This window comes from Physeter macrocephalus, chromosome 16 (genome assembly GCF_002837175.3).
Source record: "Physeter macrocephalus isolate SW-GA chromosome 16, ASM283717v5, whole genome shotgun sequence".
In the NCBI taxonomy this organism is placed as follows: Eukaryota; Metazoa; Chordata; class Mammalia; order Artiodactyla; family Physeteridae; genus Physeter; species Physeter macrocephalus.
Window position 1 is genome coordinate 71,397,151 of NC_041229.1, and position 16,002 is coordinate 71,413,152.

Below are 16,002 nucleotides of genomic sequence, written 5' to 3' on the forward strand. Positions count from 1 at the left end.
AAATTATTTAGAGTCAACCAAATGCAATTCAGTTATAGGGTACACACTTACTGTTCGGGCCAGATTTTGGCACATTGCGCTGAACGTCAAAAGTTGTAGTTTAATCTCTGTGTCCCATTTTCGACAGTTCTGAATATGTTCATGACTTCCAAGACAATGATTACTGTTAAAATATATCAATTATTCATCAGTTATTCTCCTCAAACTAGAAATTATACAGGAGAGAGTAAAATGTAACTTGTATCTGCATCAGGAATTGAAGAGAATGGTAAAATAGAGATTTTTTTTTTAACCAAGTGTGAGCATTTAAATAGAGAAATAATTCTACATGAGAAGAGTTAAAGCAAAGAAGAAAGAAGATGAAGACAAACAAGGAAAAAAACAGGGACAGCATTTCTAGTAGGTTCAGAAAAAGATTCATATAATGATTATTTCAGGCAGCTAAAAGAAAATCACAGCTAAACACTGTGTATAAAGTAATACTGCATGCTACAAAAGGAAAATGGAGTCCATAATGATGTAACTATTGCCTCTCTGCAGAAAGAAAAACAACTTTAAATTCACTTGTCAACCAATTGCCCACCATTCTTCCCATCTAAGACTATCAGCTTCTTAAGGGCAAGATCCTCTACTGTCTTAGACATGTCTTAGACAACGTATATCTTAATATAAGTTAACTGATCCAATAAACCAATTCATTAGGACCCAATTTGGTTTTAGATTATAAATTTAACTTGAAATTTTTCTAATTTAATCCATTAAAATGAAATTTCCAAAAATGTTGCTCAATAATTAAATGAATACTTACTTCTGTAGCACTTCCTCTTGACCACAAACTTTAAGAACATAGCTGCCAACATCTACTTGATTCAAGTCATCATGTACCCAGCAAAGGGCTTGCATTATTATGATTTCTACAGTAGAACTCACTGTAAAAGAGTTAGTCATCATTTTTATTTTACACATTCAACTCTAAGTATATACCTATTCAGACTATATTTCTTATAATCTAAAACAGTACTATATAAGAGAACTATAATGCAGGTCACATATATAATTTAAAATTTTCTAGTAGCCATGTTGAAGAAAGTAAAAAGAAACAGATGAATCTAATTTCAATAATATATTTTATTTAACCTAATATATCCAAAATATCATTTCAATATATAATTGGTATTTCAAAATTACTAATGGGATATCTTACATTCTTTTTTCAAAGTAAGTCTTTGAAATCCAGTGTGCATTTTACACTTATAGCACATCTCAATCTATATTAGCCATATTTCAAGTAATCAATAGCCACATGTAGCTAGTGGTTATCGTACTAGACAGTGCAGATCTAAGCTAAGAAAGCCACCTCTGTTTTACACACTCCTCCAAAAAGGATGACATTTAGCAGTGTCTAGCAAACAATTATTTAAACCAAATCATAAGGAAAAAGAATCACCATTTTAAACATTTGACATGTGCCTGGTAAATTATCCAATGAAGAATAAAAATATAGAAAGTAGGAAGTATTATTCAATTATCATTCTTTGCAATAGCTGGATACTAAGATTACAAACCATTAAAAACTAAAGTAACCTATTTCTATACTTAGAGCTTTTATGTTCAACTTAGAAGACAGTGACTACATTCAGAATTCATGAAAATTAACAGCTTGGCAGAAAAGGCCATAAAACCTCTATCTAATACAATAGCTACATTTCTGAACACATTTATATGTATCGTAACAGTTATTATTTAAGCACACAAAGCACTTCTATAATATGGTTACATTTCTTAAAAGAGATGTACACTATAAATGTGCACATTTATGAAGCACCAAACAATAGGCATTTGATATATTTTTAAATGAATCAGATCTTGATATATCAAGTCAAAATTTGATACAAATCAAAACATTTGCTATCAATGCTTATCCATGCTTATTTCAATCAAGAAGCTTATTGACCTTACTTTCCTTCAATTTTAGTATTAATTCTTACTGCATACGATTCCCCAAACCAAAATTTAAGGTATGTTTAAAAAGAATAAGTCTTCCTTTAGAATATAAAGAATAGGACTATAATTAGCCTTGCTAGCTAAGGCTTTTGGGCTTTGGCCAAGAGCCACTGATTAACCAAATTACTCAGCATCTTTCAGAGAAATATGTAGTTATAAAGGTAAACTGGTTTTTCTCTAATGCAAACCAGAAAACTATCCATATGAACGCCAATTTCTGGAAAAGGATAACTAATGCATGTTAAGTATTTTACCACACACACACACACACACACACACACACACACACACACACAGAGATTTTTAAAGGATACCTAATGATAACAGAGTCAGTTTATTAAAAGAATGAGAACATTAACATTTTAAACATTTTCTTCCTAATCAGAGCAAAACAAGATCGTTGGGGAACTATGAACCTACCATCGCATGTAAAGGTAACTGGTAGCTGAAATCCTTCAATTTCAATGGAGACCTTCACGCTAGCATTTTCTCCACATATGTTTCTTTGCACTGTGACTGGACTTAACAAATAGCCTGGATTTGTGCAGTGACTGGTATATGGAAAGCTGGTCTTCAATCTATTCACAAAAAACAAGAAATTAAACTCTTTTTTTGAAAGCTGCATTTGAGAGCCCTGAACAAGGCTTTGCATGCTTATAGCCATTCAATTCTGTGTTATTGTCCAATTCTAGAGAAGCTCAGGAGAAATGCAATGAATGGACCCCTGTCAAAACTCCAAAACACCAGCATTTGCCTTTTAAATAAACAGAATCCAAGGAAAGAGATTAAGTACTGCCAGGACAGCTTTGGTAACACTATCAACATCAACAAAACACACACTGGATACACAGCATTAAATGAGGTTCTCTGCTTCAGATTTTTGGCTAAACAGTATAATTTCACAAAATGTACATTTTTAATGAACCACTGACAATACAGGTGATAACCCTAAATTGTAATTGCCAGAGGGATGAAAAGTTTGTTGTCTCTTTAAAATCTTTTTTTCTGACATCCTTTTTCCTACACACTGTTTTTGGTTGTTAGCATGACAGAAAAACATAGACAATGGGTTTTTACAGTGCTATGAGGCCTTTATTCCCTCAAAGTGATTTCTAAGACTTAGGGAATGGCAAAAAAAATTGCCTGTGAAGTATTCTTGGTATTCATAGTAGCAAAATAGTTTAAATTTAAATATATAAGCCAGGTGTATGGCTCATCTCCAGAGAGCACTTCTATTATCTGAAGACAAAGAAGGATTTGATGCCTTCTTTAAACCTGTGGGCTTCCTTTAACTGACTTTCTTCTGGAAGTTAGAAGACAAATTCCACTTCTCCCATCTGCTTTTCACAGGGCTATAAAGGGAATGAGTGCTGGAAGTTTTATCTATTCGCTTCTGTAGAGATTAAAATAATCAAGTTATAGGAACAGAATAAAATAGTTTGAGTTGACAATAAGAAAGGTTCTGGAGAGGCAGGCAGCAATTGTAACTATTTGTGCACTACCGCTAGAGTCAGACTTCCCAAGTTTAAATCCTGATTGTACTACTTACTAGCTGTGTAATCTTAGGCAAGTTATTGAATCTCCTTGTTGCTTCAGTTTCCTCGTCTATAAACTGGGGATAATACTACTACTAACTTCATGGGGTTGTTGTGAGAATTACGTGAATTAAGTTTATAAGGACACTCAGAACTGTGTCTAGTACATGGTAAGTGTTATAAGCATCTCGTCAAATAAATGAATAAATGAATAAATCTGGTTTCTGCACTGTGATCTTAAGTGCCACAAAGGATCCAATATTAAAAAGAAATGTAATTGAAAAAAAGGTAATATAAAGTAATAAACTTAAATTGATGTTGGAAATGCACCTTTAGATATGGACACATTATCTTCAAATATTTGATTGTTGCCAAGCTTACCCCTCTGTAACACAATGACAAGACCTTCACAGGACCCAGCCTAAGATTTTTATTGTTTCTCACATACTTGGTATTCTTGTTTCCTATGAAACAAGAAATACCATATGAAATAACATACAGCAAATCACGTAACTAATATATAAAACGGTAAAGAACTTTATCTATATCCAAGGAAGCCTTCAATTTTCAGAAATCCTTAGGATGATAAAAGGAAAATCAGAAATTCCTGATGACAGGTCAGAAGACAAGAATTTACTGGACAAAAATTCTAGTGATAATAAGTTACATATAAAAATGAGGGTTTGGGGCTTCTCTGGTGGCACAGTGGTTAAGAATCCACCTGCCAATGCAGGGGATGCGGGTTCAAGCCCTGGCCCGGAAAGATCCCACATGCTTCAGAGCAACTAAGGCTGTGAGTCACAACTACTGAGCCTGTGCTCTAGAGCCCGCGAGTCACAACTACTGAGCCCGCGTGCCGCAACTACTGAAGCCCGTGCACCTAGAGCCCATGCTCCGCAACAAGAGAAGCCACCGCAATGAGAAGACTGCGCACCGCAACAAAGAGTAGCCCCTGCTCACCACAACTTGAGAAAGCCTGCACACGGCAACAAAGACCCAACGCAGCCAAAAATAAATAAAAAATATGAGCCTGTGCTCTAGAGCCCGCGAGTCACAACTACTGAGCCCGCGTGCCGCAACTACTGAAGCCCGTGCACCTAGAGCCCATGCTCCGCAACAAGAGAAGCCACCGCAATGAGAAGACTGCGCACCACAACAAAGAGTAGCCCCTGCTCACCACAACTTGAGAAAGCCCGCACACGGCAACAAAGACCCAACGCAGCCAAAAATAAATAAAAAATAAAAATAAATAAATTTATTTTTAAAAATTAGGGTTTTTAATCGAATTGACACTACTTTATAAGAAACTTGAGTCAGCGTCGTTTAGAATAAAATTAACTAAATGCAGAGGTGAAAACATATAGGGAATCCTTGGGATCAAGACACTTTTGTAGCATATAAATATTAGATTGGAACCATATATGAGGAAAGGAAATTAAAGGCTATTCAGAATGACAAGTGTTAAGTGTAGTTTTTCATCTTACCCTAGGAGACCACAAATGAAGCAGCAAAAATTTCCACTGGTATCTAACATTCCTCTGAGAACTTTCTCTGGACCTATGTAACTAGTAGATACAGCAAGTTTTGTCAATTATGATGAGTGTGAAACAAAAAAAAAAAAGAAAGAAAAATGCAGTAATAATTAAATGCCCTGATTCAAAGTATTTTACAGAACTTTAAACTGAAAGTGACCCTTGAGATCATTAGTCCAACTCCCTGATTTCACAGAAGCAAAGAAGACAAGGCCTAGAAGTAGGCTTAACTGTAAACGAATATCATCCTGACAATCTTACACTAATGTCATAGATGAATTAAAATAATTAAATTAATCATTTTAGGAGATTTCAAAAAATGAGGCATTGACCAAGAGTATAAATACTTGTTTTTTAAAATCTGCACACTGGAAAAAATAGAAAGTGACATTAATTTCTTCAAGACATCAAGACTTCTCCTGACACCAATCTCCAAGGTCAGAGGGGAATGAAAGAATTTTCTAGAACATGGCTTCAAAAACACCTCTGCCTCTTCTCTGAAATATTTGTTGCAATCCCACTCTAACAGAAATAAATTACAAAAAGAATTCATTCTCTCTAGTTCATCTGAGGTTTTAATATTACATAAGCCACTTGTGTGTGCGCACACACGCATGCACGCATAAATAAAAATGATCATTTTAGCTTAGTGGCAGAGTTTGTGTAAATAACACTAAGATTCAAATGCAGAAAAAAAGGCAGACCACAGAGAGCCTAATTTCTCAACATGCAAAGCTTAAATGCAATAGTCACTCAACACAGTCTAATAGACAGGGCTTGTCTGGAAAAAAAATTTTTTAAATTAGATAAACACATATCAGATTAATACCAAACCATTAAGATAAAACACATCAGATTAATACCAAACCATTAAGATAAAAGATTATTTCCAAACTGTTAACCACACATACATAATGGTATAATGGAATAAAGGCACAGGTAATTTCTAATACATTCAATTTGCATTCTCAGTCACCTAAATGTCTCTTCTATTTTAAACGACTACTGAAAAATATGAGTTTTAAAAATACAGTTAAGAGTAACCTTTTCAGGAAAGAAAAAGTGACTCTACTGATATTTTTCTTCTTTTTTTTCCCCTAAGGTATCCTGAAGAAAAGGAATGCTGGTTAAAAGGTGACACACAGGAATATAGAATTTTAATGAAATGTTACCAATAGTCTAGAAAGTCTAGTTAAATACTAATAAGTCCCATATCATAAAAATGATGAATATACTCGAAAATGATCTGGGAACCCCAAACTCTGCTTTGCTTAAACCACACTGGAGAAAATACTGGATTCAGAATAAATCTCCCAGTAGTGATCTACTTTTCCTTCTTTTTTTAAAAAATGTATTTATTTATTTGTTTATTTGTTTTTGGCTGCATTGGGTCTTTGTTGCTGCGCACGGGCTCTCTCTAGTTGCCGTGAGCGGGGGCTACTCTTCGTTGCGGTGGGTAGGCTTCTCATTGCAGTGGCTTCTCTTGTTGCGGAGCACGGGCTCTAGGTGCATGGGCTTCAGTAGTTGTTGCATGCAGGCTCAGTAGTTATGGCTCACGGCTTAGTTGCTCTGTGGCATGTGGGATCTTCCCGGACTAGGGATCGAACCTGTGTCCCCTGCATTGGCAGGCGGATTCTTAACCACTGTGCCACCAAGGAAGTCCCTACTTTTCCTTCTTTTGATAACAGATCTCATCCAGCTGGCCACAATGTTTGTTGTTCCACTCCCTCCTTCCATGGGATTTTTTTATCTGGTGCTGACTGAAAGGACTCTTTCCTTTCTGCTAACAAGACCATTAGAATATCAAAGTCTAAGCTACCAGCGGCTATATTCCCTGCCTTCAAAACTCCATCTGGGGTTTCCCTGGTGGCGCAGTGGTTGAGAGTCCGCCTGCTGATGCAGGGGACAAGGGTTCGTGCCCCGGTGCGGGAAGATCCCACATGCCGTGGAGCAGCTGGGCCCGTGACCCATGGCCGCTGAGTCTGTGTGTCCGGAGCCTGTGCTCCGCAACGGGAGAGGCCACAACAGTGAGAGGCCCACGTACCGCAAAAAAAAAAAAAAAAAAACAAACTCCATCTGTAGTAGAAGCCAACATGCATGGTGAAAGGGCCCAGGGAGAAAAGGGAGGAAGAAGAAGAGTCCAAAGGGAGGCGGGAGCAATTACAGTGTGTGAATTCCTGGATCTTGCTGTCACTGAGCTCTGCCCCATCCTCCCTCTTTCTGCTATACGGGTTTGTGAACCAATACATAACCTTCCTCGATTTATGCTAGTTTAAGATGGGTTTCTTGCACTCATAACAGAAGTCCTCACTAATACAGTGATATGATGGAAAGAAAACACACCGAACCAGAGGTAATGGAGACCTGGCTCTGTTACAGACTAGCTGAGTAAACTTTGGTAGGTAACTTCTCTGAGTCTCAGTTTCTTCATGTATTAAGAACACTGGACACATTTAGGATTAAAATAACATTTTAGAAATGCATTTTTCTAACCTTCAGAAAATATATTTTCTCCTCTAATCTTGCTTGTTATATCATCTCTTAATTCTAAGTAGGAAAATATTTTGAATGCTAGAAAGTTTATGGCAAAACTAAGTCTCCCTATAAAGGAAAAAAAGGCAGGGACTTCCCTGGTGGTCCAGTGGTTAAGAATCCGCCTGCCAACGTAGGGGATACGGGTTTGATCCCTGGCCCGGGAAGATCTCACATACCGTGGAGCAACAAAGCCCACACGCCACAACTACTGAAGCCTGTGCGCTGTAGGGCCCGTGCGCCACAACTACTGAGCTTGTGCGCCTAGAACCCGTGCTCCGCAATAAGAGAAGCCACTGCCATGAGAAGCCCACGCACCTCAATGTGTGCAGCAATGAAGACCCAGCACAGCCAAAAAAAAAAAAAAGGCATTTTCTAATTCTAATGAAACTTCTATGTTTAAGCCATATTCTCCCTCGGTAATAGAGTATCAGAAATCTACTGTCTGACCTCAATTTTTTCTTCTAAATACTCAGAACCCTAACAGGTTCAACTGTAGTTTGTATTAATGTACCAATTAACTGATTGTTTTGTCATTTTAGCCACAGGGAGAAAATAGTTAAAACTTAAAAAATTTTAGAATTAGTAGCTCTAAGCTGGTTAAGATAAATTTTTTTAAATTACTTAATAAAGAATAATCTTTATAAAGAAAAATTTCTTACTTTGTAATGGATTGACAAAAAGCTGCCACTTCCTCATTCTGTACTTCAATTTCTTGTAGAAGAGAACTTTCAGTTGGCAAAGTACTGGTCCCATTTGGGCCTTTCTGTAATGAAAAAGAGTGTTTTTATTTTAAAAGTAAAAGATCCCCAAAATGCTAAATAGCAATATAGCACAAACACATTTTTATGAAAATATGTACAAAAATGTGGAGGTAAAATAAATCATATCAGTAACAAAGTTTTAAAGTATGGATTTCTATCTTTGTATAAGTAATGCCAACTAAGCCTTTTTTTTTTTTTTTTTTTTTTTTTTTTAACATTTTGGCCAGGCCTCATGTCATGTGGGATCTTAGTTCCCTGACCAGGGATTACCCCGTGCCCCCTGCACTGGAAGCGCAATCTTTAACCACTGGACCACCAGGGAAGTCCCAAGCCTTATTTTAAAGTTCATTGGTTTTACTTGCTCAGAAGTAGAAATAGGGCTGGGAGTCTGGACTACTACCCTGCGCAAGTCCTCCTGCTGCTTTCCCTGCTGTCTGCCCCTCTTGGCTCCGTGATGCCCGTGGACCTCAACAAGCGGTCCGGGCCTTTGAGCCTGCAGGAAGTGGACGAGAGGCCGCAGCAACCACTGCAGGTCAAATATGGCGGGGCGGAGGTTGACGAGCTGGGCAAAGTGCTGACACCCACGCAGGTAAAGAACCGGCCCACCAGCATTGCATGGGATGGCCTTCATCCAGGTAAATTGTATACCTTGGTCTTGACAGACCCGGATGCTCCCAGCAGGAAGGACCCCAAATACAGGGAATGGCACCATTTCCTAGTGGTCAACATGAAGGGCAACGACATCAGCAGTGGCACAGTCCTCTCCGATTATGTGGGCTCTGGGCCTCCGAAGGGCACAGGCCTTCACCACTACGTCTGGCTGGTTTATGAGCAGGACAGGCCACTGAAGTGTGATGAGCCCATTCTCAGCAACCGATCTGGAGACCACAGTGGCAGATTCAAGGTGGCGAATTTCTGCAAAAAGTATGAGCTCGGGGCTCCGCGGGCCAGCATGTGTTACCAGGCCGAATGGGATGACTATGTGCCCAAACTCTACGAGCATCTGTCTGGGAAGCAGAGGAAAGCCAGGAGATGGACATCGTCCCAGAGTTCCCAAGCAGTGTTTCAGTTTAGTGATGCATGTAGATTTCTTCCCTTCCCCCTGCCCTGAGGCCTGAGCAGTAAGATTTAGGTTTAGGGTGTCTTATCCTTCTGCCTGTCCTCTATAATTCTAGGGGGGTTATGTTTTGATCAAATTTGAACTCCGTTTTGGTGGGGTATACTTTGGTACTAGGATGGAGTCATCAAAATGTTAATATAAGAATAACAACCCAGGGGCTTCCCTAGTGGCGCAGTGGTTGGGAGTCTGCCTGCCGATGCAGGGGACGTGGGTTTGTGCCCCGGTCCGGGAAGATCCCACATGCCGCGGAGCGGCTGGGCCCGTGAGCCATGGCCACTGGGCCTGCGCGTCCGGACCCTGTGCTCCGCAATGGGAGAGGTCACAACAGTGAGAGGCCCACGTACCGCAAAAAAAAAAAAAAAAAAAGAATAACAACCCAGACGTTAAAGAGGAAAAAAATTCTGGTAAAAACACCAGGTCTGCAGTATGAGAACAGAGCATCAAAGAATCTTTAAGGGAGGTTGAAAAAAAAAAAAGATTGATTGCCTCTGCCTTTGTTAGCCCGAGCCCAGGACTGTGTGTGACGGCATCTTCTGGCATTTGTTTTCAGGGCCCTGTCTCTCACTAAGACAACCAGGGGCCGGCATGTCCACTAGCCCCCAACATGATACATCTCAGGCTGGTTACTGGCTGTCAGTGTCCAGCTCTGGCTCCTTTAAAGAGCAGTACTGGAAAAAGCAATAGGGAGAGAGTCACTTTGCTGTTAAAGCTTGGCCATCTAGATGAGCTGCGGGGCTGAGTGAGAGGTCATAAGAAATCCGAAAGTCTGTGCATGTTAAATTGATCACTCGTCGGTGTAAGAAAAGCTGGTCTGGAGTTGCTGAATGTTGTGTTAATTCTGCTATTTGCTTATAGTTGAATAAAAATAAAAACGTGTAGATGGAAAATAAAGTAGAAATAGGCTGTACTTTGTATCAGTCAATAAGAATGGAACGCTAAAGACATTTCCATTCAAAATCTTCCAGAAATGAACACTTCAGAAAGTTAACAGCTGAATGAAATTAAAGGACTAGGCTCTGTTTTAAGAAAATGAAGATATCAAGCCCATCTGGGACTCCTCTAATAAACCAGGAATTCCATATATTCAACTTAGGTCTCAAATTCCAAGAAAGCACCTGGTTCTTTATGTAAGAGAATGAGTTTTAGGAGTTAGTGGGCATTTTCTATGTTAATAAACTTGTACAAACACCCTGACAGTCCTTAAAAAGTTAAGTTTATGTCTATCAAAATGTGTGTGCAACATTTAGGAAGATAAATTCACTACCCAAGCACAGCCAAGCAGCAGAGTCCATTTAGAGGTGTTTTTTGACTTACTACGTAAAAATACTTGATTTAGCACAAATTTCAAATGTAAATTTCCTTTAAAATTAAAATGGGAACATTCTCAATTAAAACTTGAGTGAATGAGAACACAGTGTATAAATTTCAAGAGTTGTAATGGATTTCCATAACCATGGCAAACAAGATTTTGTCAGAAAATTAAACTGAAAATTCAGGACAACAATTCCTTTAAATTTACTGCTTTTATAATGTGGCAGAGCCCTTTCTGCTAGAATGTGATATGTACATGGGGAAGTGACCAGCCCTGAGTTCTAGAAAAATCGCTACTACAAATAACAGAGCTCATGGGAAAAACAGAGTTAAGGCAGACTACTCAAAAATCAGTGTAATCGGGCTTCCCTGGTGGCGCAGTGGTTGAGAATCCGCCTGCCGATGCAGGGGACACAGGTTCGTGCCCTGGTCCGGGAAGATCCCACATGCTGCGGAGCGGCTGGGCCCGTGAGCCATGGCCGCTGAGCCTGTGCAACCGGAGCCTGTGCTCCGCGATGGGAGAGGCCACAACAGTGAGAGGCCCGCGTACCACCAAAAAAAAAAAAAAAAAATCAGTGTAATCAAAGCCCTAACTAAAACAATAAGAAGTCTTTACAGAAACACTAGTGCAGTTAAATCTCCACTTGAATTTGCACCTTGAATTATGGTCTTTGATCCTCTGAAGCCTCCTTAAACCCTGGAGCTCCTTCTTCCTAATTTGTTATATGGATTCTGAAGGGCATTTGCTTCTAGCGAAGACCAATTTCAATGAAGTTAAAAATATACCCCAGGATGTAGACTTCTTCACCAAAGTTCTTAATGCAAACAGAAATGTCTTCACAGCTTCTCTGTCTGCATTCACTACTTCACCAGAATGCTTAACCCTGTGGAATGTGGAACTGTTCTTGCAGCCACCATTTTCACTTCTGCAGGACTTTCAGTGTTTTCCTAATATTTTCTTGTATTACTAAGGCATTCCCTTTAATTATGAGAGAGTTTGTTCTAGATTGCTTTGAAATGTTAATATGCTGGGAAAGATTATTTTTGAACGAATGCTACCTCCCCATTATACTGACATCAATCCCATATTTACCAATTACAGAAGTTAATCTGTGTTACAGAAACAAGTATTGTAGCAAATAGACCATACTACCTGAAAAATGGATTTTTATATTTCTAAAGAAATCCTCTGGTTTCCCACTCCAAGTTTGCCACAATCTAATCCAATAATATTTCCCAGAACTTCCCAAGTGAATATTATGTCCAAGTTAGCTTGAATCATATCCTGTTCCTATGAAACACAAACTGAACTATCTTGCCTCTGAATCTTTGTTTGTCTTCAATGCCTTCCTCCTAACCTTCCCTCACAAGTCAAAGTTCTATTAATTTTTTAAGGCCCAATGGAATGCCACTGCATCTACAATGTCTTTTATGAATATTCAGTATGAAGCATTTCTTCCCTCCTAGCATTTCTAAGTACTTAGTCTGAACCAAACACCATTATCATTACATCCTGTTTTATATTTGTCCTAATGTGAAAGCTCCTTGAAGACAAGAATCAAATTTAACTGAATTTCATATTTTTGTAAAACTTTATATCCAGTTCATAAGGAACCCAACCATTGGTTCAATTTGTTAAATGTTCTGCTCTCTCTAAAAACAAGTTAAAATTTACTTCCATATAACCAATGAATTTGCCATAGCAATCATAAAACAATGAAAAAATATAAGGCACTATGTAGTTCCTTCAACTGTCTCCTAAAAAGAACAGCAGTAATTTTCATAATTAATATCTGATTCTATAAAGTAAGTTTTTTCTAATTATTATTATTAAAAATAATATCTAAATTACAGTGAGATACCACCTCACACTCATTAGGATGGCTATAATTTAAAACAAAAAACAGAAAACAACAAATGTTGGCAAGGATGTGGAGACACTGGAACCCTTGGGCACCACTGGTAGTAATGTAAAATGGTGCAGCCACTGTGTAAAACGATGTGGTGGTTTCTCAAACAATTAAAAATAGAATTACCATATGATCCAGCAATTCTACTTCTGGGTCTATACCCAAAAGAATTGAAAGCAGGTATCAAAGAGATATGTGTACACCCATGTTCATAGCAGCATTATTCACAATAGCTAAAACATGGAAGCAATCCAAGTATAAACCAACAGATGAATGGAAAAGCAAGCAAAATGAGGTATACAGTGGAATATTATTCAGCCTTAAAAAGGAAGAAAATTTTGCAATATGCTACAATATGGATGAACCTTGAGGATATTATGATAAGTGAAATAAGACTGTCACAAAATGACAAATATTATATGATTCCACTTATATGAGGTACTTAGAGTACTCAAAATCATAAAGACAGAAAGTAGAATGGTGGTTGCCAGGGGCCAGGGGGAGGGGAGAATGGAGAGTTACTACTTAATGGGTATAGAGTTTCAGTTTTACAAGATGAAAAAAGTTATGGGGATGGTTGGTGGTGATGGCTGCACAACAATGTGAATATATTTAATACCACTGAACTGTACACCTTAAAATGGTTAATCTGGTAATTCTGTTATATGTATTTTACCACACAAAAAAATATCTAGCAATTACTGGGCATTTTTTACATGTCAGGTTCTGCTGTAAGAAATTTACAATCATGTATGTATGTACGTGTGTGTGTGTGTATATATATATATGCATGTATATATTATTTATTTCTCACAAAGCTCTAGTAGGTGGGTAACATTACTATTATCCCCATTTTACAGATTAAAAAATGAGGCACAGAGAAGTTAATGAGGCACACGAGGTCACATGACTAATATAATCAGTTAGGATTTCAACCCAGGCAACCTAGCTTACTCACTATGCCATTCTAGTACCTCATAACAAAGTCTCCTGAAAAAAAACCTTTAAAACATGAGAGAAAAACAGCATTGTGACCTTTGCAGGAGCAATGCTATAAAAAAAATCCGTATTTTTGTTGACCTAGTAACCATCTTTCCTTATTTAACTCTGTTTTTCATGTTCCACTTATTAATAGATTCTGAATCTCCTTAGTGGCATTTCTAGATGCTTTTTTTTTAATCAAAAAAGTATTTTTTACAGTGCCTTTCATGTATTAGGTCCTTCCTTTCAAGCAAGTTATAAGTTTCAATTGATGGTGACAGAAATAGATTATAATAACCAATTATCTAGTCATACATCAAGGTAATAAAAGAATCTGGAAAATTAACACAAATGTTCTGCTCACAAAGTAAAAAACAGCTGGGCTGCCAATGATTTCATCTTTACATTACCATTAGCATTTTTTTGTTTTTCTCCACTCTTTCTGGAACCAAAAAAAATTTTTTTTTAATTTCACATCTACTCCCTCAACTCTTGCTCCTGATCCCTTCCTCAAACTCCAAACAACTTAAGCATCAAATCATCTCTCTCCCCCACTGATCTTGCACAAACTTTTATACAGCACTCACGGCTTTCTATTACATACTGCAGTTATATGCACATACATCTTCTCTCCCCCTTCTAACCCGAGTTCTTTAAGGATGACGTCTGTGAATGGTTAATATTTATAGCTCACACATTTTGTCCTCAAATATTCTTTTTTTATTTTTTTAAATAAGAGCCTTTCTTTCTTAAAAAAAAATATTTAAATATTTATTTAATATTTATTTAAGACCCGGCGAAGCCTGGTCTTAGTTGCGGCATGCAGGATCTTGATTATAGCACACGGGATCTTTTAGTTGCAGCATGTGGGCTTCTTAGTTGTGGCATACAAACTCTTAGTTGCGGCATGTATTCAGGATCTAGTTCCCCAACCAGGGCCCCCTGCATTGAAAGTGCAGTCTTACCCACTGGACCACCAGGGAAGTCCCCTCAAACATTTTTCAATGAATGAAAGAGGCAAATGATAATAAGAAAAAATCACTAATGTCATTATGCAATATATGAAACAAAGAGGTTTGTGGGGGAAGATACTGAGTTCTCTAGTAAATATTTTGGGTTTGGAAATCCGTGTAGATGTTTGGTTATCATCTAGAAATACTCTATTACAAAATTCTATTCCAGTGTTAAAGACAAAGAACTGGGAATTATCCAATTTCTGCACTTTTCTACAGGGAAATTTCTCTCTGCTATTTGTTGTCAGCATCCATCAGGATCACTGACAGAGCAATATCCCAACAAAACGGACTTTGGGTCCAAGTTCCATCAACAGGAGACAGTCTCTTCAGGAGGCTGAGGGATACATAAGGGACTGCACCTACTGGACGTCAAGGTGGGACATCCCTTTATACACATATGAATGGAGAGAGAGAGATTTATTATAAGAAATTGGCTCATGTGATTATAAAGGAGGCCAAGTCTCAAGACCTGCAGTCAGCAAACTGTAGGCCCAAGAGAGCTGATGGTATAGTTCTAAGTCTGAGTATGGCAGGCTCAAGACCCAGGAAAAGCCAATGTTTCAGTGTGAGTCCAAAGTCAGGGAAAAAACCCCAGTGTTCCAACTCAAAGGCAGTCAAGTTGAAGGAATTCCCCTTTTTTGGTGGTAGGGTCAGCCCTTTTGTTCTATTCAAGCCTTCAACTGTTAGGGTGAGGCCCACCACTTTAGGGAGAGCAATCTGCCTTTACTCAGTCTACAAATTCAAATATTAATCTCATCCAGAAGCATCGTTACAGACATACCCAGAATAATGTTTGACCAAGTGTTGGAGCACCCCATAGCCCAGTCAAACTGACACATAAAATTAATCATCACTGCATCTCAACCACAGACAGCCAAGGAGTCTAGATCAGTAGCTTTAAAACTCTGTCTCAGAGCCTCAAGAATAAAGCACTGACCAAGAGAGAACAGATAAGATATATTAAAAACAACCAAAAACAAAACCTTGGGGGAATGCCTATGTTTAGAAACTAGACAAGGAAAACGATTCAAAGATTACAGGAGGAAAACTGGGAAGTAGATTTAACTAGGGCAACAGAAGAGAAGTTTCAAGAAAGGAATGTGGGGCTTCCCTGGTGGCGCAGTGGTTGCGCGTCCGCCTGCCGATGCAGGGGGACTGGGTTCGCGCCCCGGTCTGGGAGGATCCCGCATGCCGCGGAGCGGCTGGGCTCGTGAGCCATGCGCTGAGCCTGCGCGTCCGGAACCTGTGCTCCGCAACGGGAGAGGCCACAACAGAGGGAGGCCCGCATACCACAAAA

The 16,002-nt window shown here is 38.6% G+C and overlaps 1 protein-coding gene and 1 pseudogene across 2 annotated transcripts in view; one reads left to right on the forward strand and one right to left on the reverse strand.

Moving 5' to 3' along the window:
• The window catches only part of PIK3C2A (phosphatidylinositol-4-phosphate 3-kinase catalytic subunit type 2 alpha), a 116,649-nt gene that overhangs the window by 52,053 nt on the left and 48,594 nt on the right, over window positions 1-16,002 (reverse strand). For both annotated transcript variants that reach the window (XM_007104950.4, XM_007104951.4), the window contains exons 3-6: window positions 8,266-8,369; window positions 2,425-2,582; window positions 809-929; window positions 52-163 (exon numbers count right to left, since the gene is read on the reverse strand). In XM_007104950.4, coding sequence (XP_007105012.1) covers window positions 52-163; window positions 809-929; window positions 2,425-2,582; window positions 8,266-8,369 — 495 coding nt within the window. The remainder of the gene's footprint in view (window positions 1-51; window positions 164-808; window positions 930-2,424; window positions 2,583-8,265; window positions 8,370-16,002) is intronic.
• Window positions 8,669-9,441, forward strand: LOC102992007 (phosphatidylethanolamine-binding protein 1-like; annotated as a pseudogene).